At 41.8% G+C, this 22,739-nt stretch overlaps 2 protein-coding genes across 3 annotated transcripts; one reads left to right on the top strand and one right to left on the bottom strand.

Moving 5' to 3' along the window:
• Window positions 1–37: 37 nt before the first annotated feature.
• On the bottom strand, window positions 38–9,440 carry atp6v1e1b (ATPase H+ transporting V1 subunit E1b). The gene is made up of 10 exons (XM_084909820.1): window positions 9,388–9,440; window positions 9,200–9,261; window positions 7,184–7,249; window positions 5,566–5,675; window positions 5,245–5,311; window positions 5,051–5,140; window positions 3,316–3,384; window positions 3,018–3,112; window positions 2,817–2,904; window positions 38–854 (listed from the first exon to the last, which is right to left on the bottom strand). The coding sequence occupies exons 2-10, from the start codon at window positions 9,230–9,232 to the stop codon at window positions 792–794; spliced, it is 681 nt and encodes a 226-aa protein (XP_084765946.1). The 5' UTR covers window positions 9,233–9,261; window positions 9,388–9,440; the 3' UTR covers window positions 38–791.
• LOC146369362 (uncharacterized) lies at window positions 9,023–19,983 on the top strand. Of its 2 annotated transcripts, none has more exons than XM_084909819.1 (2): window positions 9,023–9,111; window positions 18,840–19,983. In XM_084909819.1, the coding sequence occupies exon 2, from the start codon at window positions 18,999–19,001 to the stop codon at window positions 19,716–19,718; it is 720 nt and encodes a 239-aa protein (XP_084765945.1). In that variant the 5' UTR covers window positions 9,023–9,111; window positions 18,840–18,998; the 3' UTR covers window positions 19,719–19,983. The 2 variants fall into 2 exon arrangements, with proteins under 2 accessions (XP_084765945.1, XP_084765944.1); XM_084909818.1 differs by lacking the exon at window positions 9,023–9,111 and adding an exon at window positions 9,511–9,600.
• The last annotated feature ends 2,756 nt before the right edge of the window (window positions 19,984–22,739 follow it).

The following is a 22,739-nucleotide window of genomic DNA, read 5'->3' as shown; positions in this document are numbered from 1 at the left end:
GTGCAAGTCAAAAACAAGAGAGAGGAAACACTAATGGTTCAGATTTTATACTTTATACATATTCCCACAATAAAACATTTTGAATTTGAGACAATCAAAAAACAACAAAAAGAAAAAATGATGAGAAATCAAAACAAACAGCCACCACACACATACATATAATTTAATCTGGAAACCTCATATACATACAGGGCACCCTCTGGAATGATATCAGCCACTCCTTTAATTCATGACAGGATAAGGTACAGTTGATGTAACAGGAATAAATTAACTCTAAGATCATATCCAACCTTCAGTTTTGTTTCTATGGATTCCATTTTTGTGTGTGTGCGAGCCTATATATGTATATATATATGTGTGATTGGCTGGAGCAGACACCTATTATCAACACAATGCTCCATGCAACCAATAATGTGGTGCAGAGGGTAATGAAACTGGGAAAACCGTGACACAGATGCTATGTTTGTCATGAAACTAATCCAGTTAGAGGACAACTTGTTTAACATCCAGCCAGTCACCCGATCCCGTCTTCCCTGACTGATCAGTGTAAACTGAGGCCCATGAATGGGAGCAGCAGAGCAAACCAGTGCTTACAGCTGTACACATCTGTAATGTTGAGTTGCAGCATCTATCATGTCCCTTAATGCACAGAAAAAAAATACAGCAATACATCACACAACAACATCTTTTTTGCGTCAGAAATTTCACAGACATAAAGGAATGACGTCTTTTATATGACAAAATAAAAAACGAAAAGGAGTGTTTCTCTCTCTCTCGGACAGCAGAGGTTCTCAGTCCATAAACTTGCGGTTTGGGTTGGCACCGAAGAGAGCCACTCGGATTTCAGGCATCATCTGCAAACAGAGTGACAGGATAAGCCAACAACCATCATCTCAGAGTAACTTTCTTTATAAAACCGAAACCCCGAGAGGAGACATTTACATTTTTATTGAATGACCAAACACCTAAAATGAGAAGACGTTCAATTTACTCCTCGCATATTTGAGAAAGTAAAGCTAGTAAAGCTACAGTACTGTGCACAAATCTTGAGCCCCTCCCAATTTCTTTATATTGACCCAGAAAAACGGAAAAAAAAAAAAAAAAATAGGTGGAAATACAGTAAATAAGGTAAAAACAGAGTTTGTACAATGAACTTGAAAGTCAGTATTTAGTGTGACAACCTTTATTCTTCTTCACAGCCTGAACTCTCTTTAAAGAAGTCTTCAGGAACAGTTCTCCAGGCCTCTTGAAGGACATTTAAAGCTCTTTTCTGGATGTTGGCTGTTAAGATGATCCCACACTGCTTTAATAACGTTGAGGTCTGGAATCTGTGGAGTCTGATCCATGACTGAAAATGTTCCACTGTGTGCTTCTCTATCCAGGTTTGTTTTTGCTGTGTGTTTAGGATCATTGTCATGTAGAAAAATGAAGCTGTTGCCGGTCAGATGCTTTCAGATGGTACTGGATGGTGGATCAAAATCTGATTCTACTTTTCTGCATTCATAATTGCATCAATTTTAAATAGAACTCCAACACCACTGACAGAACCTTCATTGTGCTTTACAGACGGCTGTAGACACTCACTGTTGTACTTCTCTCCCGACCTCCTCCGGACATATACGATACAATTTAAACCAAAAATTTAAAATGTGGATTCACCTCCATAAGACCTGTTGCCACTGGATTTTCAGTCCAGCTCTTGAGTAATTTGGCATAACTCAACCTTTTCTCAGTTTTCCTTTCTTAATATTAAGCACCTTGAGACTGTTATTTGGGACTATATAGTTTATCTGTTATATGCAGACAACACTGGTTCTTCCCTTGGGTTAGGTGTCCTTATGTGTGATTCACAGGTTCTTGTTAAGTGGCTTAACAAAAAAACAAAAAATTGTCAGGTGCAGGACTGAAAATGAGTGAAAAAGCTTCCAATGTCCAAAGCAAAGCTTTGACAGATCTTCAGAAAGCCTGGAGAACTGTGGCTCCTTGAAAGCAAAATATAAAGAAAAATGGGTGGCTCGAGACTTTTGCACAATCCTCAACTTTTCTGTCACCTAACAAGCTGATTCAGCAAATTACTAAAATCGAAGTTAGAATATATGGAATATTCTTGAACACCCGCTACTGTACTGACTTAATATTCCATCTGTCATAACTCTGCTCTCTGCCACCTCTGTAAATGTGCAATACTAATGAAAAAGAAACACTACAAAACTTGTTTTCCTGTTTTATTTACAGTTATTAGCATAAAGTCACTAAATAAAAACAGAGTAAAAAGAAGTATGTTACTGGATGAAGTGCAAGACCATTTTCTGTGACTACAGTGTAGTTTTACTGAATTTTTAGAAAAAAAATAAATAAATATTGCTCACCTCTTTTAAAACACACTGATATTAACTTTAAAATGAAAAACTAGCCTACAGCGAGACGGTAACTATCTTCATACTCTTCATATTGGTAAATATAGTGACATGTCTCAAAGTAGGTAATGTTTATTTATTAAAAGCCTCAAATTTCGTCAAACATAAGCACTGTGTATCTTTTTAAAGTTTAAAACAGAAACAGAAAAAAATACTGCACTGAAAAATGAAGTTTGGTATTAAAGCAATGTCATTTTTTTCAAATGCATGTTAAGAATACCGTTTTACTTTTTCTCTGTTGCATACATTTTAAGAATTTAACACCATGCCACCAGTGTGACGATGATTTAAAATGTAAGTTTGTTATATATAAACAGAATAATGTGCAGTTAGAGTAAACTAGTGCATTTACAATGTGTGAAACAAGAAAGATAAAATGATAATATATGCATTTCCTACCTGCTGAGCCATGAGGTCCAGTCTGCTCTCCAGAGTGTTGGACACCTTGATCTTCCCGTCTCCATTATAGATCTCAATACCTCCAGACCTGCATGCAGAAAAAGTTTGACATTCTGATCTCAAATTAAGAGGTGGCTAAGTTTTCAAAAGAACTTCCCCTTAGTGATCACTGGTTTGTCTTTCAAATGTGATTCTGCTTACACGTCAGGGGAGAGAAAGTTATCCTGGTCAATGCGGACCTCAAGGTTGTTCTTCACGGCTGCTTTATATATGGGAATGTTCTTCTGGATGGATGCCTGAAGGGTACAAGGAAGTTTGGGATGAGATTTCATCTGATACAAACAACTGGATCAGCACAAAATTTCCCTTCAGTAACTGAACACGTATCATTAAACATGATAACTTTGAAACTGGGTTTTCCCCACACTGCCCACAGCAGGGCAGGTGATACTGCACTGCAGGGTAAAAAGGGTAAAGATACACCTTCTGTTTTACTCACCTGCACCAGCGGTATGTCCTGTTTACGACAGCGAATGGTGACTTTGGGCTCCAGCAGCTGGTAAAACCCCTGATGAGAGACGGTTATTATGTTATTTTAGTTTTTAAATATCTGCATAGAATGACAAATATTTGTCAAACATTTTTATATCATGAAAACCTTTCTGTATCACACAATAAAGTTTAGGATCAGCACAATGTAAACCCTCCAGAATTATCAGACAGTTGAATCTATATCAGTCTAAAACTGTTTTAGCAAAGAGTATTATTACATTCACAAAGCTTGACTTATTAAAAAAAACTGTTTGATTACACTTATCTAGACCAGAGACTGAATATTCAAGATGGCTGTAACCACCAGGGGGACCATGTTGTACTAACTAAGACTTAAATTCATCAATTGGGTCCAGAACTTCACTAGAAACAGGTGTACTAAGCTCATAATTCAAGTAAATAGGTTAATTTTCCCATAAACGTTTATACAATCAGACTTCTTTTTTCCAACCAGAAGAGTCGTCCCCTGGTGGTCTTCAGAAAAAAAGTATATTTAAGGCGCTTCCACACTGGTTTATTAATACCTAGAGGCTACCTGAATGCTTTATAAATAGTCCTGTGTCTTGTGGTACCTCACAATTAAAAGATGGGATTTAACAAGAGCAGGGGCATAACTTCCAGGGGGGTTATGACCCCCCCAATGATCAGACTCAACCAATATAACCTCCCCTATAAAATTATGAATTATCTTGCATAAATAGGCTGTTGATTTTTTTTTTACTCATTTCAGGTATTATGAGCAAAATAGTTGTATGTTTAATCATCTGGGAATTTACCCAGATTTATTTATTTATTTAGACAGAGATCTTGACCCCCCCCCAATGTTCAGCACAAAGTTATGCCGATGACCAAGAGGGGGAGGTCCAGTAAGTTTGGGCTGTTTTTACAGAACAAATTAAACTGGAGACAGTGTTCTTAGGGAATTATCCAGAGGAACACAACCTAATTGCATCCACATCCATTGTATTAGTGAAATACCACCGCATATTTACTAAACGGAATATAATTAGCTTATCTAATTGGCCAGACAAGATTGATATGATCATAAAGTCTGGCTGGTCTTCTCTACAAGATCACCTCTTCAGGTATCATCCCAGCTTTCTGCACTGCTGGAATCAGAAGGAGGAGATGCTAAATCATTGTCTTTTATTTATCTATTTATTTTATGATAAATTAGCTGAAGTGACTCATTACATAAATTTGAAGTCACAAGGACAATAATTAAAAGGATCCACATGCATTGCAGTGGCAGGCAATCTGTCCAAAAATAACTGGTGCAACTACGAGATATACAGTAACTAAGTAGCTGTGTTAGGCCCGTTTTTATTTAATAACTGCTGATATTATTGAATTTAAGCAAACGAAAACAACAACAACAACAAAAAAAAAAAAGCTGAAAACTCTGTGAAATCAACTTAATATGTCATTAAAAGTTTTATTTTCACGCCAGAGGTAAAACACATTTGGACTTTATGCTGAGAGTGTGTGTATCCTTGTGTTTACAGTGCAGTGACGTTATTATGGCAGGGTCACAGCCCCGCTCTCACATTCTGGGGACACAAATGAGGATCCTGCTGCTCTAAAATAGCTGAAATCTTTTAGTACAGATGGAACTTGTTTTACAGAGTAAATTTCATTGGTCAGTGGGATGTTAGCGGGCAGGCCTCGGAGTATAAACCAACCTGTAAGATCAGTCCGTCCATAAGAGTTGAATACCTGGCCGGGTCTTTTGCAATGTTAGCGAGACGCTGGCGAGCTTCATTCAGCATTTCCTGAGGGTACAAAAACACACCTGATCTCTTCTGTTTGCACTCTCAGCTGTGATATTTAACCAGCCCATCTTTCGTATGTATATAAACTGATGACAGAGACTTACCGAGATCATATCATCACGGGCCTTCAGCACCTTCAGTCGAGCCTGGTTCATCAGGTTAGACATCTGACTGTTAAGCAGACAAATAACACACACATTGGTCCTGCTTATATCCCAAAGTGAGACTGTGTTTGCTCTTTTCTTAACCCTGCACACTGTTCGAGGCAGGTCACAGAGGAGGTACTGTTGGGTGAAGTGGCTAAATAAAATTACAGAAACTGTCACATTACAGCCGTTTATTTGTTCTTAAAAAGGCCAGATTAAAAGGAGGAAGGAAAGAAGGGATGGGCACGATGTGTCCTGTGATGTCTCGCCACGACTCACATTTTCTTCTGTTGCTCAATCTGCTTCTCTTTCTTCTCATAGTACTCCATTATCTTCAGCCTCTGGGTCTGGACCAGGCGGCCCTTCTCAATGTTGAACTCTTCTTCTGCCTGCAAGAAGAGACACGGATAGCTCAGAGGAATTCATGGCAAACAGAAATCTTTTTCACATAAAGAATGACATTTAAAAAGAATATTTTACTCTAATAATGTAAGAGAAACATGAAAATATTTTGGGAACCTCACTAAACAACGAAGGTTACTATATGTACACACACACACAACTCTTCTCATAATCAGCTTTCCTTGCTGTAAAATAGTGCCTGAGGCTGCTGGAACTTGTGGACCATCATATGTGACACAATGAGAGCAATCCATATCATCTTGTAATGCAAGCATGCAGCATCAGCACCACCTAATGGTGATTGACTGGTGTTGGAGTCTACAAGGGCTGCACTGATCACCCCTGAGGTAACCTCCAGCCTGAAGTGGTTTACAGCAGGAACCTCCTAGCCTGGGGCCATAGCTCTCATCCGGAAAAAGGTAGAGAACCCACTCTGGGTCGGTGGAGGAGTTGGAAGAATGTCACAGTAAAGATGACTGTTGTGACAATGCTGCCGATTTCCCCTTCTGTTCACGTTTCTACCCTCAGCTACATGATGCAGGTGACTTGTATGGTCACGAGCTCTGGTAGCGACTGAAAATAGAAGTTCGTAGTTACAAACTGTGGAATGAGCTTCCTCCAATGGGTCTCTCAGTTCTCCCTTACAGATAGGTTGGGGGGTGGGGGGGGACCAACACCAACACCACAAATAATGGGGGCTGGAAGAAAGTGTGGCTGAGGAGAGCATCTACGGGCCTGGAAAGCAGCAGAACATGGATGGATATTCTTCTACTTTGGACTTCTCCCATTATCCGCCCCCTTCTCCACCACCCTCTGTCACATCAACCCTCTACATGTCCTCCTTCACTACACCCATGAACCTCCCACGAGGTATTCCTCTTTTTCTCCTCTCAGGTCCATAATCAGCATCCTTTGTCCAATATACCCAGTATCCCTCCTGTACACATTCAAACCATCTCACCCTTGCCTCTCTAACTTTGTCTCCAAAACACTCAACCTGAGCTGTCCTTCTGATGTACTCCGTTCTAATCTTGTGCCTTGTTGTCACTCTGGCATGTTCATCTCTGCCACCGTCTCCAAATCACACATCACAGCAGCTCTCACTACCACATTTCACTCTCTCTGCTATCTTTATGTCACAAATCACACTCGCCTCCAGCCGCTCTACGTGCACTGTCCGCTGATGGACGTTGCATTTTTAAAAATAATTGATTGCATATATTAGCTGGTTTGTTGCTTTTTTGTTCTCCTCTTAAGACAAAACAATTAAATAAATCGATGTAATGACACACAGTCTGATGGGGGCCAGGAGGCCTGATGCTTCTAAACATTGTCTTCATGTAATTAATGAACTTAAAAGTTACAGGTGACCTTTAATGTCTGTCCACGTGGTCCAATTCCCTGTCTTTCCTCAGCTTTGACTCACTAATAAAGACATAAAATCTATCCAGCCTGATATCTGTGCACAGCACTGTGTGGTGATGTGTTTTCATACCTTTGCATCAATTTCCTCCGCCTTCTCGTTTGCCTCCTGCTCGATGAAGGCCATCATGTGCTTAATCTGTGGATGGGAACAAAATATAACTAAAAACAAGCCTGTGTTGTATAAAAAAAACCCCATAAAATTTAGATCCCATAGAAACAGCTTCTTTGATTTTTATTTTCACTTCGCTCCAAATCCGATTTTTGGAAAATCTAATACACGTTAATCTTTAAACAACATTAGATCTGATCTTTGTTGATCTGAAGATATTTTCAGAGCCTTCAAAGACCCTCATGACAAATATACTTAGCTTATTTCACATTAAAAAAGATTTGCACCTAATGCAACTTGTGACTTTCCTTTCTAATGCAATACACTGGAAATGAAACTCATCATTAAACTTTTGGTAAAACGATAGCAAAGCATTAGTCTGGTAAACATCAAGATATCCCATAAAAATTAGTACATTTTACTGTGTGAGGTGTGTCATCTCTGGTTTGAGATATCAAGCGAGGTATCAAAAATTCATCATTAAGGGTAGAGAGGACGTCTTAAAATCTTTACTGGGGTGGTAAAGATGAGATTAAGGCAGGGCTGTTTCCATCGCTTCAGTGAGAAATGTTTGTGAATTTTGTTGCACATCGTCATTTTACCAACTGTGCAAAGAAACCGGTGATGAGCGAGGGATGGATCTCACTGAGGAAATTAAAACTATAATTTTAAACCACGGGCTCACTGTTCAGCAACTCTATTAATTCAGATAATGAACTTCATGTATTATTCGATGTAACCTGAAACTAGGAATTGAGCCCACGAAGTCATCAGGAAAGTGTCCACTGAGGTCGCATAGGAGCTGTTTCCCCACAGACTTCTATACAACCATCAATCTTTTTTGGGGGGTTTTGGCAGCCAGGAGAGTCGCCCTCTGATGGCCCACTATTAGAAATTCCACAATGGCTTCACACAAATTCTGTGTTTCATACAATCTAGTGCTTTCATTTTTATACTTATGGTTTTACACATTTCTAAGATATAGAAATGTGTAAAACACTCATGAGCATTTCATATTGGACGGTGTCAGTATTTACAGTGTTGACCCTCCTCTGATCGACAATGAGCCATTCTTGCCTTATCAGAGCTCAAAGTTCCGCTCGTCCTCCTGCCTTTTAGGAATCAATCCTCGATGGGATTAAGAACTGGGGAGTTTCCCTGCCACAAGATCCGAAATGTTACTATGATGACCGCTGAGCCACATAATTATCACTTTTGCTTCATAACTTGGTACCCGATGATGCACGGGAAAAGCTGGCCTTTGAGAATGTGTTATCATATTTTCTGACACCAAATAAAAAGTATCACATAGAAAAACTTATTTATTAACCCATCATTACATTTGTTTTAAAAAAATAAATAAATATTGTTTTGTGTATAAATTGCTTTATTGCCACTTTAATTGCTGTTTCAAAACTATTTAAACAACAGCAAAAGTAGCTAATATTAAGATTTGTTGAAATTTAATTATATTATTAATGTGTGTCAAACAGCCAACTGATATAGAAATCCCTGGTCATGACAGTGTACAGTGGGAACTTTTTATTAGACTTATTTTCCATATTTGAGGAGATTTCCAGTGAGAACACGGTGGCTCACTCACTCCAAGTTCCTCCTTCGGTCTTGGCATGTGTTCATCATGTGATCATGCAGAGATGCATGACCCTCAGTATCACATCCTTAAGTCCCAGCTGCAGAAATAGCTGCTTATTTGGGTCCAAGTGTCAATCTTATGTAAAAAAGCACCCCTTTAAAGAACCCCAAATATTGTCCTCTAGGTGCCGTTTGTGTTTAATTCGGTGCTAACCCTACTGCAGCTCTCTCAATGTCATTCTCCTTTGACACACCGACTTCCTGTAAATCCTACAGCGGCTGAAAGCATTTCTCAGGTTTGTAACAGGCTAACGAGTCGCTTCTTTAACGAGCGAAAACAAGCGTTAAAATTGTGTCTTTATATAGGTGAAAACGGTTCATTACCTGCTTCTGTACGTCGGCATCGCTCAGCGCCATGGCTGCAGTTGTCAAAGATCCGTCTGGGCCTGCCGGAGAAAGTAAGAATTAAAAAATCACGAATAATAAAAACCGCTAAATGGAAACAGAGACCGCGATTACTCAGAAAATGAAATTAACCCCAACATTTACGCTTTAAAGCGGCATTTATGTACCCGAGAACAACAGTGGAGACGGTTTGAATTAATCGCCGCAGTCGTGACTCGTAAAGATATCTACGGATGATCAGCTGATTTTCAGAGTCACGTGATGTTTACTTCCGGCGGAAGAGGTCGTCAAGTGCGAGGAAGGAGCGAGACGAGTGAATAAAGAAAAAAGTGGCTGTTTACTCAGTTTTCAACGTGTCACGGACACAGTGAAGTATAAACGTAACTATAACTTATCAGTTTTTAAGTTATAAAGTATAAATATATTTATTTCTGTACATTATCTCTTAACAATAATCTTTATTGCTACAGTTTAAAAAAGGTTTAAGGTTGAGTTGATGTAACAATTAAAATGTTATATTTTATTCATATAATAATGTTTATGTATTTCATAATAATATTTTTTGTAGTTGTTTTACTACATTTACTGTGTTAATAGTAGTTTCCCTTAGGATTTTCTCAGGATAAAGTTCTTATCTGTATTCTGGTTGTTTTTGTTTTTTATTTTATTAGCCTGCTACTACAGCTGTTTTAAATTATATGAAAAGGTTATTTAGAGTTGTTTATTTCTACAATATTACTGAATATTACTATAACTGTATTTGTCTATGCTGAAATGAGAAAAGTAAATACCTTTATATTCCCTGAGGCATGTAAGAAAACACAAATCATATAATTATATATTCTTTGTATGAGCTTTATTCGTATCTATATCACAATATGGCATCTTCAATATTCCAAAATAGGAGTTATGTTTTCGAATATACACTACCAGTCAAAAGTTTGGACAAACCTTCTCATTTCTTTATTTTTACTACTTTCTACACTGTAGACACATACCAAAGACATCAAATATATAAAACAAGATATATGGAACAATGTAGCAAAGAGTCAAAGGAGCTTGCAAAGAAAAGCGTCTGGACTTCTTTAAGTTTACTTGAAGACGTTTCACCTCTCATCCGAGAAGCTTCTTCAGTTCTAAGGTCAAATGGTGGAGAGTCCCAGATATAAACCTAGTGGGAGTATCCCCCCACAGAGGGACAAAAGGACCCCCTGATGATCTTCTAATCGCCTGAGCCAAGGTGTGAAACTGGGTGTGGGTCCCAATCAGCCAGAGTTTCGGGTGTGTTCATTGTGAAACCTGGCCCCACCTTATCATGCGAATTCCTGAGGTCAGATGGCCCAGGATGTGAGTGGGCGTTAAGGCGTCTGGGAAGGGATCTCAAAACTGGATTATAGATGGCAGAGAGTTGGTGTCGTAAACCCCCGCCTCTGTTCAAAGATGGTCGCTCACAGTGGACATAGATGGCTTCTTTCACTCCTCTTTCAAACCATCTGTCCTCTCTGTCCAAAATGTGAACATTGGCATCCTCGAAAGAGTGTCCTTTATCCTTCAGATGCAGATGGACTGCTGAGTCTTGTCCTGTGGAGGTGGCTCTTCTGTGTTGTGCCATGCGCTTGTGAAGTGGCTGTTTGGTCTCTCCAATGTAGAGGTCTGGGCATTCCTCGCTGCACTGTACAGCATACACCACATTGTTAAGTCTGTGTTTTGGCGTTTTGTCTTTCGGGTGAACCAGTTTTTGTCTGAGCGTGTTGCTGGGTCTGAAATGCACCGGGATGTCATGCTTGGAGAAAACTCTCCTAAGTTTTTCTGATACACCGGCTACATAGGGGATGACAATGTTGTTGCGTCTGTCCTTCTTATCCTCCCTCGTTGGTGTCTGGTCTTCTTTTCTGTGCCTCTTTGCTGACTTTAAGAACGCCCATTTAGGATAGCCGCACGTTTTGAGTGCTTCCTTTACATGTGTATGTTCCTTCTTTTTTCCTTCAGGCTTAGAGGGAACATGTTCTGCCCGGTGGTGTAGTGTGGGCTTCCGGTAAACTTCGATGTTGAGTTTGCCGTTCTCTTCAATGTGCACAGCGCAGTCCGGGAAAGGCAGACAGTTGTCCTTTGTGTCTTCCCTGGTGAACTTGATGTTTTTATCCACAGCGTTAATGTGCGCAGTGAAGGATTCCACTTCTTGTGTCTTGATTTTGACCCAGGTGTCGTCCACACCTGGACTGCGCTGTGCACATTGAAGAGAACGGCAAACTCAACATCGAAGTTTACCGGAAGCCCACACACACGGACCAGTACCTCCTCTTTGACTCCCATCACCCTTTGGAACACAAACTTGGAGTAATTAGGACCCTACACCACCGGGCAGAACATGTTCCCTCTAAGCCTGAAGGAAAAAAGAAGGAACACACACATGTAAAGGAAGCACTCAAAACGTGCGGCTATCCTAAATGGGCGTTCTTAAAGTCAGCAAAGAGGCACAGAAAAGAAGACCAGACACCAACGAGGGAGGATAAGAAGGACAGACGCAACAACATTGTCATCCCCTATGTAGCCGGTGTATCAGAAAAACTTAGGAGAGTTTTCTCCAAGCATGACATCCCGGTGCATTTCAGACCCAGCAACACGCTCAGACAAAAACTGGTTCACCCGAAAGACAAAACGCCAAAACACAGACTTAACAATGTGGTGTATGCTGTACAGTGCAGCGAGGAATGCCCAGACCTCTACATTGGAGAGACCAAACAGCCACTTCACAAGCGCATGGCACAACACAGAAGAGCCACCTCCACAGGACAAGACTCAGCAGTCCATCTGCATCTGAAGGATAAAGGACACTCTTTCGAGGATGCCAATGTTCACATTTTGGACAGAGAGGACAGATGGTTTGAAAGAGGAGTGAAAGAAGCCATCTATGTCCACTGTGAGCGACCATCTTTGAACAGAGGCGGGGGTTTACGACACCAACTCTCTGCCATCTATAATCCAGTTTTGAGATCCCTTCCCAGACGCCTTAACGCCCACTCACATCCTGGGCCATCTGACCTCAGGAATTCGCATGATAAGGTGGGGCCAGGTTTCACAATGAACACACCCGAAACTCTGGCTGATTGGGACCCACACCCAGTTTCACACCTTGGCTCAGGCGATTAGAAGATCATCAGGGGGTCCTTTTGTCCCTCTGTGGGGGGATACTCCCACTAGGTTTATATCTGGGACTCTCCACCATTTGACCTTAGAACTGAAGAAGCTTCTCGGATGAGAGGTGAAACGTCTTCAAGTAAACTTAAAGAAGTCCAGACGCTTTTCTTTGCAAGCTCCTTTGACTACAATGACCTGGATGACTGAGAACCTTCACAGACAATGTAGCAAAGAAAAAAATTTGATAAGTAACTCTAAATATGTTTTATATTTGAGAATCCTCTAAGTAGCCACCATTTGCTTTGTTGCCAGTGCTGCAAACCCTTGGCCTTTTCTCAATGAATTGAATGAATTCATGATGTAGTCACAGTTTTTACTTCACACGTGTGCCTTGTCAGGGTTGATTTGTGGAATTTCTTGACCTTTTTAATGGGGTTGGGACAGAAGTCAGGTTGGTACACAGCTGGCAGCATTATTTGAAATTTGATTCTTGCTATAATATGAACTCTAAGTTTAAAAAAAAAAAAAAAAGGAAGAGAAATGACAGTCCATTGTTACTTTAAGAACTGAAGGTCAGTCAGTTTGGAAAATTGCTAAAACTCTGAATCTGTCCCCAAGTGCAGTCCCAAAGACCATCAAGTTTTACAACGAAACTGCCTAATTGCCTAATATGACAACAATTTTCTTCATGCATCTAAAATCCCACCCAGTCCCACGATGCAACTGACCCACAACCCAGGATGAATGTTCCTTATGTGTTCATGAGCAGGACAAAAATTCCTCTTCCAAAGCGGGGACCACGCCAGCCTTGTCCCAGGCAGACAAGGAGAAGCCTCCTATCCCCGTCTCGTCCCTCCACTTAGCTCGTCACATACCAGCCCAGCTCACACACTGCACTGGAGTCTGTCGCTCGATGCCACCACGGCTCCCCTCGTGGATTCGCCCTTTAAGTAAACATTTACTGGCCAGAACCATCATCCCGGAAGCTGACCTGGCTAATGGCCATGGCGACCCTCTCCCAACACGGCTGCACCTGGTGAACAGCAGTGGAGACACTATTCACAAATGCAGGCAGAGGTGTACCTCTGCCCTGCTGTCGGGACCGGTCCATCTCCAAATGAGCCGTCGCACGATACGATCAGGCAGCTGGTCCCTCTTTTCCACACTGGCCTTCACGCATTCCTCTTCATATGTGGGGCCTCTCTCCATTAGTGGTCAGCCAGCTCACTTTTAATAGGTCCTTTAAACAGCTGATAGGCCACCTCGGGACACACCCATGCCTCAGCAAGTGATCGCTATCAGCCAATTTGCCTAGCCAGTCCACAGTGGATTAAAACAATGTCATATAAAAACATGGAATACAAACAGAATAAATCATGCAAATAAAAACTACACTCATAAATAAACACTAAAATCAGAATAAAACCAATTATAAAAGACAAATACAAATTCCCACTCTGTGACATAAGGGCTATTTGACCAAGAAGGAGAGTGATGGAGTGCTGCACCAGATGACCTGGCCTCCTCAGTCAACTGACTTAAACCCAGTTGAGATGGTTTGGGGTGAGATGGACCGCAGAGGGAAGGCAAAAGTGCCACCAAGTGCTCAGCATCTCTGGGAACTCCTTCAAGACTGTTGGAAAACCATCTCAGGTTTTAATTGTGGTCTTCTTTGTTGGCATTCTCCTGTGCCATACTAACCCGCTTTGTTTCCTCTTTCACTGCATTCTCTTTTCTTCTTGCCTGGCAGTTCCAACTTTAACATCCTATTTCCAAACCAACTCAAACATACCTCTGTAGAATAAAATTAAGACTTTATTGTGGTATTTTGCTTTCTTTGTATAGAGTCTTGTGACAAGTTTTATAATAAATGTTTAACAGCAGAGAGAAAGCAGAAGAAATGAGAGGATGAAACAAGATAATTATAAATACAGAGCTTGAGTGCCGTTTTAAAATGTAAAACTATAGTTTTTAGATTTAGATAACTGTATTTATCCCCACGGGTAATTGAGAGTGCAGAGTGGCATATACAGTTAAAAAGAATAAGTGCAAGGCAGATAAATAAATAAAACATGTTGATGAAGTTGCTCCTTCTTTTATGAAGTGTCTTGCCAGCAGGGGGAACTAGAAGTTGGAAAGTTCTGGTTTAAAAATGGCTCTTCTCCCCATCTGACGTGCATTTTCCATTCTGTGCTCCTGCTGTGCACACTGTGAGCTGACTGATAATCTGCTGTTTGGACAGTGAACATAAAAAGTCCACAGACTGTTGACCTAAGCGAATGCTACTCACGCTAACATCTGCCAACCTTTAGAGACCGCAAACACGAAGATTCACACCTTGATTAATTCAGAGTCAGCTGACTTACAACATTTATCCTGCTTTACAGTGAAGTCACTGCACACTCCTCTCCAGCCAGCTCTTATGTGATGGATTTGGGAAGTAGGGTGGCTCAGAGAGAGAGAGAAAAAAGAGAGAGAGAGCTAGACAAGTAGGGAGGGGGAGAGAGAGACTTTTGCACAGCTTGCCTACCTTGTTACTCCTGTGCCAGCTCCAGCATGCATGTCTGCCTATCTGTTGATTTGTGAATTTGTGTCTGAATGCACATCACACTTTGATCTCTCATCTAGCAGCTCATCGAGAGGACACAGGTATGCTTGGATCTTTCTCTCTCTCTCTCTCTCTTGTTTTTTTAAACTTGCAGAAAATAAATCTTGGACTCCTCTACAGGATCAAACGTGAAGGAGTACTGTGCTCTGAATTAAGACTGTGATTTGATTTTGGGGGCCGAGTGCGTCTTTTAATGCTGTGAGCGTTAGAAGGATGATTGCAGGAAGGACAAATACAAGACAGAGAAATGGACAGGAGGCGTGTCTTATCAGCTCACTCTTCAACTTTGACATTGAAAGCTGACCTTTTGTGAATATGCAATATCACTCTGCCCCCATTGTGCATTAGCACAGAAAGAGTGCTCTAAATCTCCCTGAGCATTTGCTTTATCACAAGTCTGTTAGAGCTAGGATAGGATCAATGGGAATCCAATTACTCAAGTAGGACAGTAAGGAAAGGTGGAGCACACAGCAGCAAGTAAGGACACGAATGAGCTTTGCTGTCTGTTTGCGTGCATGCAGGGCTTAACATTTTTGTGTGGTCAACTTTAAGGCTGCACAGGCCCGCAGAGCCACAGTGTCTGTGTGAGGAAATATGGCAACTAGGACGTCTGGATGGCGTTTGCTCTCTAAGGAAGGGGTGGAGTTGAGGGGTTGAAAGCTCACTCTTTTTTGTTCTTTAGTTCTGACGCTAACTTTTGCAGTGTTTTGTTGGTTTAGGCAGCCTGAACAAGGTTAATAAAAAAAAGAATGGTAAGGTTTGCCACCGGCACCAGCTTGAATGATTATCAAGTTGGACCAAACGAAGGAACAAAGGTCATTCCGACGAGCCCTTCACAACCCTCCTTCTACGGACTTTTGACCCCATCTAGCGAAGAAGAGGTGTTGTTTCCAGAGGAGAGCCAAGTCAAATAGATATTTGCTGGGGGGGGGGGGTTGGTTTGGGTTTTTTTTTACAAAACAAGCTGCTGGTCTTGTTATTACAAAGATACACTTTAACAATAAACTGGTTGGCTTCTAATGTTTTTAAAGCTCACTGTAGCTTTTGTTATGATAAAAACTAATGTGTGTAATATATGAATTTACAATTTTATTCATTTTATGGTGTTTATTACTACAAAGCAGCCTGCCCACGAGAACAAAAAAGACAATCCAGCCCAACATAAAGGATTTTAGTCCCCAAAACCTAATAAATGCTTCAAGAAATACATCAGCAGTGAGGGTACTCCTCTGAAATGAAAAAGTTTGTCCATTGCCTAAAAGGCTCCTATTGTTTTTACCCAGTCAGAGGTTTTATTGCACAAAAAAGTTACAAGCTGTTGCATAACAGACAGGAAAGGCCTTTCCTCTGTGAGGCAACACAAAAGAAACAGTGTCTTGTTTTTGAACTGCAGGTATGTGCGTTTAAAGCAGCAACAGTGAAGCAATCTTTAAATACAACACGTTCTTTACCAGATAGGAGGATTATTACTACAATAATACTATTTGCATTTGCAAGTAGTGTTAACCTTATTAATAATGATCATATTTGTATTTATGTTTATTTTTCATAATGTTGTTCTTTTCAGCACCTTGTTTTTTAGCAGTTGAGGGTTTTTTTTTTGTTGTTTTTACTCTCTGTGACTCCACACTGTTTGTGTTTCTGCTCTTGGTTCTATTGTTATTGACTGTAAGAATTTCCCTCAGGATTGATGCTCATCTTATCTTATCTTATCTTATAATTTTATTTCTTGTACTGTGGGAGATACGTTTTACCAGCTAATGGCTGAGAAACACAATGAGACAACAACACTCAGCTGAACCACTAGACAATTTCCTTATTGAAGTCATATTACGGTATAATAAACATGACATTTGATAGGCCTCCTTTGTAAAGATATAAACTGAAGGAAATTCCTCAGCTTTTCTACTAAAACTGAATCAAATTTTAACTTCTGCATCGCTAATTACCTCTATTTGTTTTTCTCTACAGCGATCCGCAACATGTAATATTGTGTTAAGTACTAATGTAACAAATTCAAGGTGTAGAGAGACTGTTAGAGGCTCATTAAGAGGTATGTTCCGAAATCAGCGAGACACGCAGACAGGCCACATGTTGTAAATGTGATACAACATCAGACAGAAGTGCTGAAAATATCTATTCTGGGACTGGCATGAGGGTGACAAATCTGTGCAGGCGAAGCTGAGCTGGGAACAGGGGGGTCACCTTCAGTCTATGAGGCACATTTGGGCTGAATGCATGCGTACACAACAGTGCTAACCATTATCAAAAATGAATATTTTCTCCAAAATTCTGATTTCTTATGATTATATGATTATATATTAACATTTCCTTTAAATTTAGAGGTAGACTACGACATAATCATTTCCATTTCGTGTCACTACTCTCGCCCTATTCTCATGCCATGTGAAATCACTAAAAGAGCTGCCACTCTCGGGTGACAGATGGAGATGTATACAGTGTCTAAACATAGTAAGATATGCAGGTCGAGGCTATAGATAGCCACAGACTGCTGCAATAACGACAAGCTAGTGAGCAACTTTTTCCAATCACAACCCTCACTCATGTCAATGAGAGCACAGACATGTAAAATCTGTAACAGTAGCAGCCATGAGGGGATTCTGTGGCTGTGCTGCAGAGTATCAGTAACTACATGTCTTTGTGAAGGCATGAGGCTGTGTTTTCCAAAAAGTGGGACCCACTTGGAGCAGTGTGTGCTTTTCTGGCCTGTAGCAGCATGCACTGTAGTCTCTCTGTAGGTGTCCTTTATTGTACTACCACCACCACACAGACTTTTAAGGGTGCACACAGTGGAAGAATTGTGATTCTAAATTCTAAATAAAGGCATCCAGAACAGTGAGCACAAATTTTGTGATTTAAGCTGAGACACGAGGTGCTAATCTGAAAATAACTGAGGTAATATGTAATCAGCACAGTCCACTTGGTAACATTTTGCATCACAGGCCTGGAAGTGGAGGTATTTTTGTCCTTTGAAGTAAAGAAAATAAAGTTATGTTATGTCTAACATTAGCACCTTCATGACTTGTTTACAACTCAAAAAGAAAAAACTACTGTCTTGATCTTGAGTATGACTTTTGGCATATTCAGAACAAGTAAAGCTGAATAAACGTAGGAATTACCACTTAAGACAAATAGTGTAGACACAGGGGTTGTGCTGGATTTACGGTTTTATTAAAACACAAAGGTTTCCTAAGCAAAATGTACTTGAAGGTAAATACACTTCTGAAGAAGAGACCCTATCAGTGATTAACATGGGATTTCAATGCACTTATTTTAAGTCCTGTTTTATTTTCAATGCGTCATATACTCACCATCCACTTTATCAGGTACACTTTGTGGGAGCCTGTTTTCAGAGCTAACTTAATTCTTTGTGGTGCGGATCAAGCTAAGTGCTGTAAACACTCCTCACCAATACTGCTCCATATTAACATGATAGCATCACACAGTTGCTGCAGATTTGTTGGCTACACCTCCATGACGTGGATCTCCTGTTCCACCACATTCCCAACAGTGCTCGATTGGATTGAGATCTTATGATTGAATCATCAAGAAACCTGCTTGAGATCATTTGAACCTTGTAACATGGTGTCTAAGCCTGCTGGAAGCACCCATCAGAAGATGGGTACACTGCGGGTGTAATGGGTTGAACATGGTCACCATCAATACTCAGGCTGTTATGTTTAAATGATTCTCAGTTGGTACTTTGGGGCCCAAAGTTATACCATAAATAATATAAAATATATAAAATATCCCTCTTTCCATGTTTATACAAAATTTTGACCCTGGTGTGATATTTTGGTGAGTCTACCTGAAACTTTGTCCCACCTGCGAACCTTTCTGTCCCTTCTGCAGCCAGCCTTCATTCTGGAGGGAAAGGCCCCACTCGAGCCCACCAGGGGGGATGGAGGAGGCAGAGAGACCCTCAGCCCTGCTTCTGCTGCACTGCTGACTCAGGCAGAAACTCCTGCACGCTGGCAGAGTGAGAGCCTGCTGGCAGAGTCCTGGTCCACAATGGGCGATGTAGACCCCGAGGACACCAAGAGCCTCGACAGCAGTGACGGGGCACTTCTGACAGGGGAGGAGAACCACTCCTCCAACTCTGACATAGTCCACCTGGAGCGGGACGAGGCTGAGATACTTGAGGAGGCAGAGAAGAAAGGGAAGCGAGCAGAGGAAGAGGAGGAAGAAGATGAGGAGATGCAAACAAGTATGTTAAGTGTGTTGGGTGGGGAGAGGGAGCTGGTGGCACTCAGGGAAGAGGAGCAGGACCTCCAGGCCCCAGAAACTCAGGAGCTCCTGGTGTCAGCAGAGGAGCCTTATATGGAGCGTGAGCCAGGAGAGTTCAGGCACGTGGTTCCCCCGATGGCCCTGCCTCCTCTGCCTATTGTTAAGCTCGACCCCCCCTCCACAACATCCACCCCAGTCCCTTCAACCACAACATCTGAAGTAGAGGAGCTGTATTCCATTCAGGGCCTCCACCCTCCTTCTATTCTAGCACCGATTGCACCGGAGCCTCCAGCAGCAAGTGTCGAGCAACAACAGTTTTCACAGATCCCCCTCACAGACGTGGATAAACATTCAGTTAAGGAGCCTGCAGAGAAGCTGCAACCACGGCCAACTGCTCCCAAGACCAAACCTCTGAGCTCCACCGAGCTGCTTTATGGAGGCGCTGCATTAGTAGCAGTTGTGGGAGTGGTGGCATATAGTGCAGTGGTGTACTGCAGAAAGTAGAAAACCTCTCTCTGAATCCCCCAAACCACCTTTCAGCACATTTTTTCTCTTGTTTTTAAATCTATTCCAAACTAAATATTCCACCACATTACTATCCAAATAATGGATTTTACTCTCTAACGCTGTTTGCTAATTAGACACACTGATCTGATGTTTTTTAATTCGTTTTGTGCTACCTCAGCTCACAGCAGAGCTTGTGGCCTTTGTTTTTCTGTTTGATCTCTGAGGAAATGTATCCAATAAAATGTAACCTGAAATACACAAATCACTTTAAGTGCAATTTTAAACTTCCCCATACTTGAAGGGTTTCTTTGTGCGTGTGTGTCATTACTTCACCATATTAGACAAAATGCCACTTCCTCTGTAAATAGTACTGTCAGTGTTTTAGCAACACTGAAAAGCACATTATCATAAACATTACACACTAAATGGAAAGTTTCAGAGTACAGGGCAGCAGCGATTGGACTAAAAGCCCAAAAACTGCATCAGCATCTCACAAACTTTTTTGCCATAAAAGTTTTTCTGCACAACATCTATAAAGCCTGCAGTCAAAGCCCTTTTACTTATGTTTCTGCATGTGCCTGCACGCCATGTATCGCTCTGTCCAGGCATATGTCTATATTGAAGGCAGGTTATGATCACACCCACACCACCAGTACTCCCCACCAGAACAGTCCATGTAGAGTACTGTTAATATTTCAATCCCCAACACCACTGAATGAGAGCATGGATACGACCATTAGGAAAAGAGATTCGTTGTATCTAAATATCACAATTTCAAGCTGTTACTCTGATAATTTTGTGTGAAAATATTGCATTTTGTACTCCGTATTATTTATTTTAAAGCTTTAGCTACTAATATGCTAACTAGTAATGTGTAGGTAATGTACTGTAATGCACCGTATTGAAAAGCGTCTGGACTCTTCCGGTCCAGCCGCTTTTCTTTCCAAGGGCCTTATACTACCATAACCTGGATGACTGAGGACCTTCACAGACTTCATCATGTTCACTTCAGGTATTTTAAACAGTTTTTGATTCTCTAAAGCACTGGGAAAAGTTTGCCACCACACATTTACTTTATATGATGCTTACAATTAACTGAAACATGTGCAGGCACACATAGAATACAGGATATACAGCGATTCTAACAGTTTGCACAATGCTAACCAGCTTCAAAGTCTATATTTGGCATGACCACCTTTATTCTTCAGTACATCTTGAGTGCTATTTTTTTTGTAATTTCTTTAAGTTGTCCTCAGGAATAGCTCCCCAGGCTTCTTGAATTGTGACAATTTAGTCATAAAGTTCATTTACTGTAGATTTAGAGTTATATATATATATATATGACATGGTTCACGCCTACTGGCTGAAGAAGCTGACTGCACTCCACGAGCGCCTGGCAGCACAAATGAACCAGCTGCTAGTTGACAAGAGACACCCGGAATGGCTAACCGAAGGCCGGACAGTCCTGATCCTCAAGGACCCCCAGAAGGGACCGGTCCCCTCCAACTACTGACCAATAACCTGCCTCAGCACCACGTGGAAGCTCCTGTCAGGCATCATAGCGGCTAAGATGAACAGGCACATGGGTCAATACATGCGTGGGGCACAGAAAGGGATGGGCAAGAATACCAGAGGCGCAAAACACCAGCTACTGGTAGACCAAGCAGTCAGCCGAGACTGCAGGACCAGACTGACCAACCTGTGCACTGCCTGGATTGATTACAAGAAGGCCTATGACTCAATGCCCCACACCTGGATCCTGGAATACCTAGAACTATATAAGATCAACAGGACCCTGAGAGCCTTCATCAGGAACTCAATGGGGATGTGGCGGACAACACTGAAGGCCAACCCCAAGCCCATAGCACAAGTCACCATCAAGTGCGGGATCTACCAAGGAGATGCTCTGTCCCCACTGCTGTTCTGCATAGGCCTTAACCCCCTCAGTGAGATAATTGACAAGACTGGCTACGGATACCGACTACGGAATGGAGCAGCTGTCAGCCACCTCCTGTACATGGATGACATCAAGCTGTATGCCAAGAGTGAACGAGACATCGATTCACTGATCCACACCACCAGGATATACAGCAATGACATCGGAATGTCGTTCGGGCTGGAGAAGTGTAGTCGGATGATAACAAAGAGAGGGAAGGTAGTCAGAATGGAGGGGATCAAACTACCAGAAGGCAACATTGCAGACATAGAGGACAGTTACAAGTACCTGGGGATCCCGCAGGCGAATGGGAACCATGAAGAGGCCGCTAGGAAAGCTGCAACCACCAAGTACCTGCAGAGGGTCAGGCAAGTCCTGAGGAGTCAGCTGAACGTTAAGAACAAGATCTGGGCCATCAACACCTACGCCCTGCCTGTGATCAGGTACCTTGCTGGGGTAATAGGCTGGCCACAGGAGGAGATAGAAGCCACTGACATCAAGACAAGAAAGCTCCTTACCATGCATGGAGGGTTTCACCCCAAGTCCAGCATCCTGAGGCTGTACGCTAAGCGGAAGGAAGGGGGGCGGGGACTGGTGAGTGTCAGCACCACAGTCCAGGATGAGACAAGGAACATCCACGAATACATCACGAAGATGGCCCCAACTGACAGCATGCTCAGTGAATACCTCAGGCAGCAGAAACCCAAGAAAGTGGAGGAAGGCAAGGAACCATCATGGAAGGACAGGCCCCTGCACGGTATGTACCACCGGCAGATAGAGAAGGTGGCTGATATCCAGAAATCCTACCAGTGGCTTGACAAAGCTCTAAGCACTAAGCACAAGATCCATAGAGGCTGGGGTCTATCACACCAGGCAAGACCCCAGGTGCAGGCTGTGTAAAGATGCTCCAGAGACAATCCAGCACATAACAGCAGGGTGTAAGATGCTAGCAGGCAAGGCATACATGGAACGGCATAACCAAATGGCCGGCATAGTGTACAGGAACATCTGTGCCGAGTATAACCTGGAAGTCCCGGGGTCAAAATGGGAGATGCCCCCAAGGGTGATGGAGAATAACCGAG

This window comes from Perissodus microlepis, chromosome 17, assembly GCF_051167445.1.
Source record: "Perissodus microlepis isolate ML-2025 ecotype Zambia chromosome 17, ASM5116744v1, whole genome shotgun sequence".
NCBI classification, from domain to species: Eukaryota; Metazoa; Chordata; class Actinopteri; order Cichliformes; family Cichlidae; genus Perissodus; species Perissodus microlepis.
This window is presented reverse-complemented; position numbering and strand designations above follow the sequence as displayed.

What these genes read in the sequence shown, in the direction of transcription:
- atp6v1e1b (XM_084909820.1), bottom strand. Translation starts at nt 9,232, where the DNA reads ATGGCGCTGAGCGATGCCGACGTACAGAAGCAG. An exon ending in ATGCCGACGTACAGAAGCAG is followed by an intron (nt 7,250 to 9,199) that starts GTAATGAACCGT and finishes TCCCATCCACAG; the next exon opens with ATTAAGCACATGATGGCCTT. An exon ending in TGGACCTCATGGCTCAGCAG is followed by an intron (nt 855 to 2,816) that starts GTAGGAAATGCA and finishes CTCTGTTTGCAG; the next exon opens with ATGATGCCTGAAATCCGAGT.
- LOC146369362 (XM_084909819.1), top strand. Translation starts at nt 18,999, where the DNA reads ATGGGCGATGTAGACCCCGAGGACACCAAGAGCCTCGACAGCAGTGAC.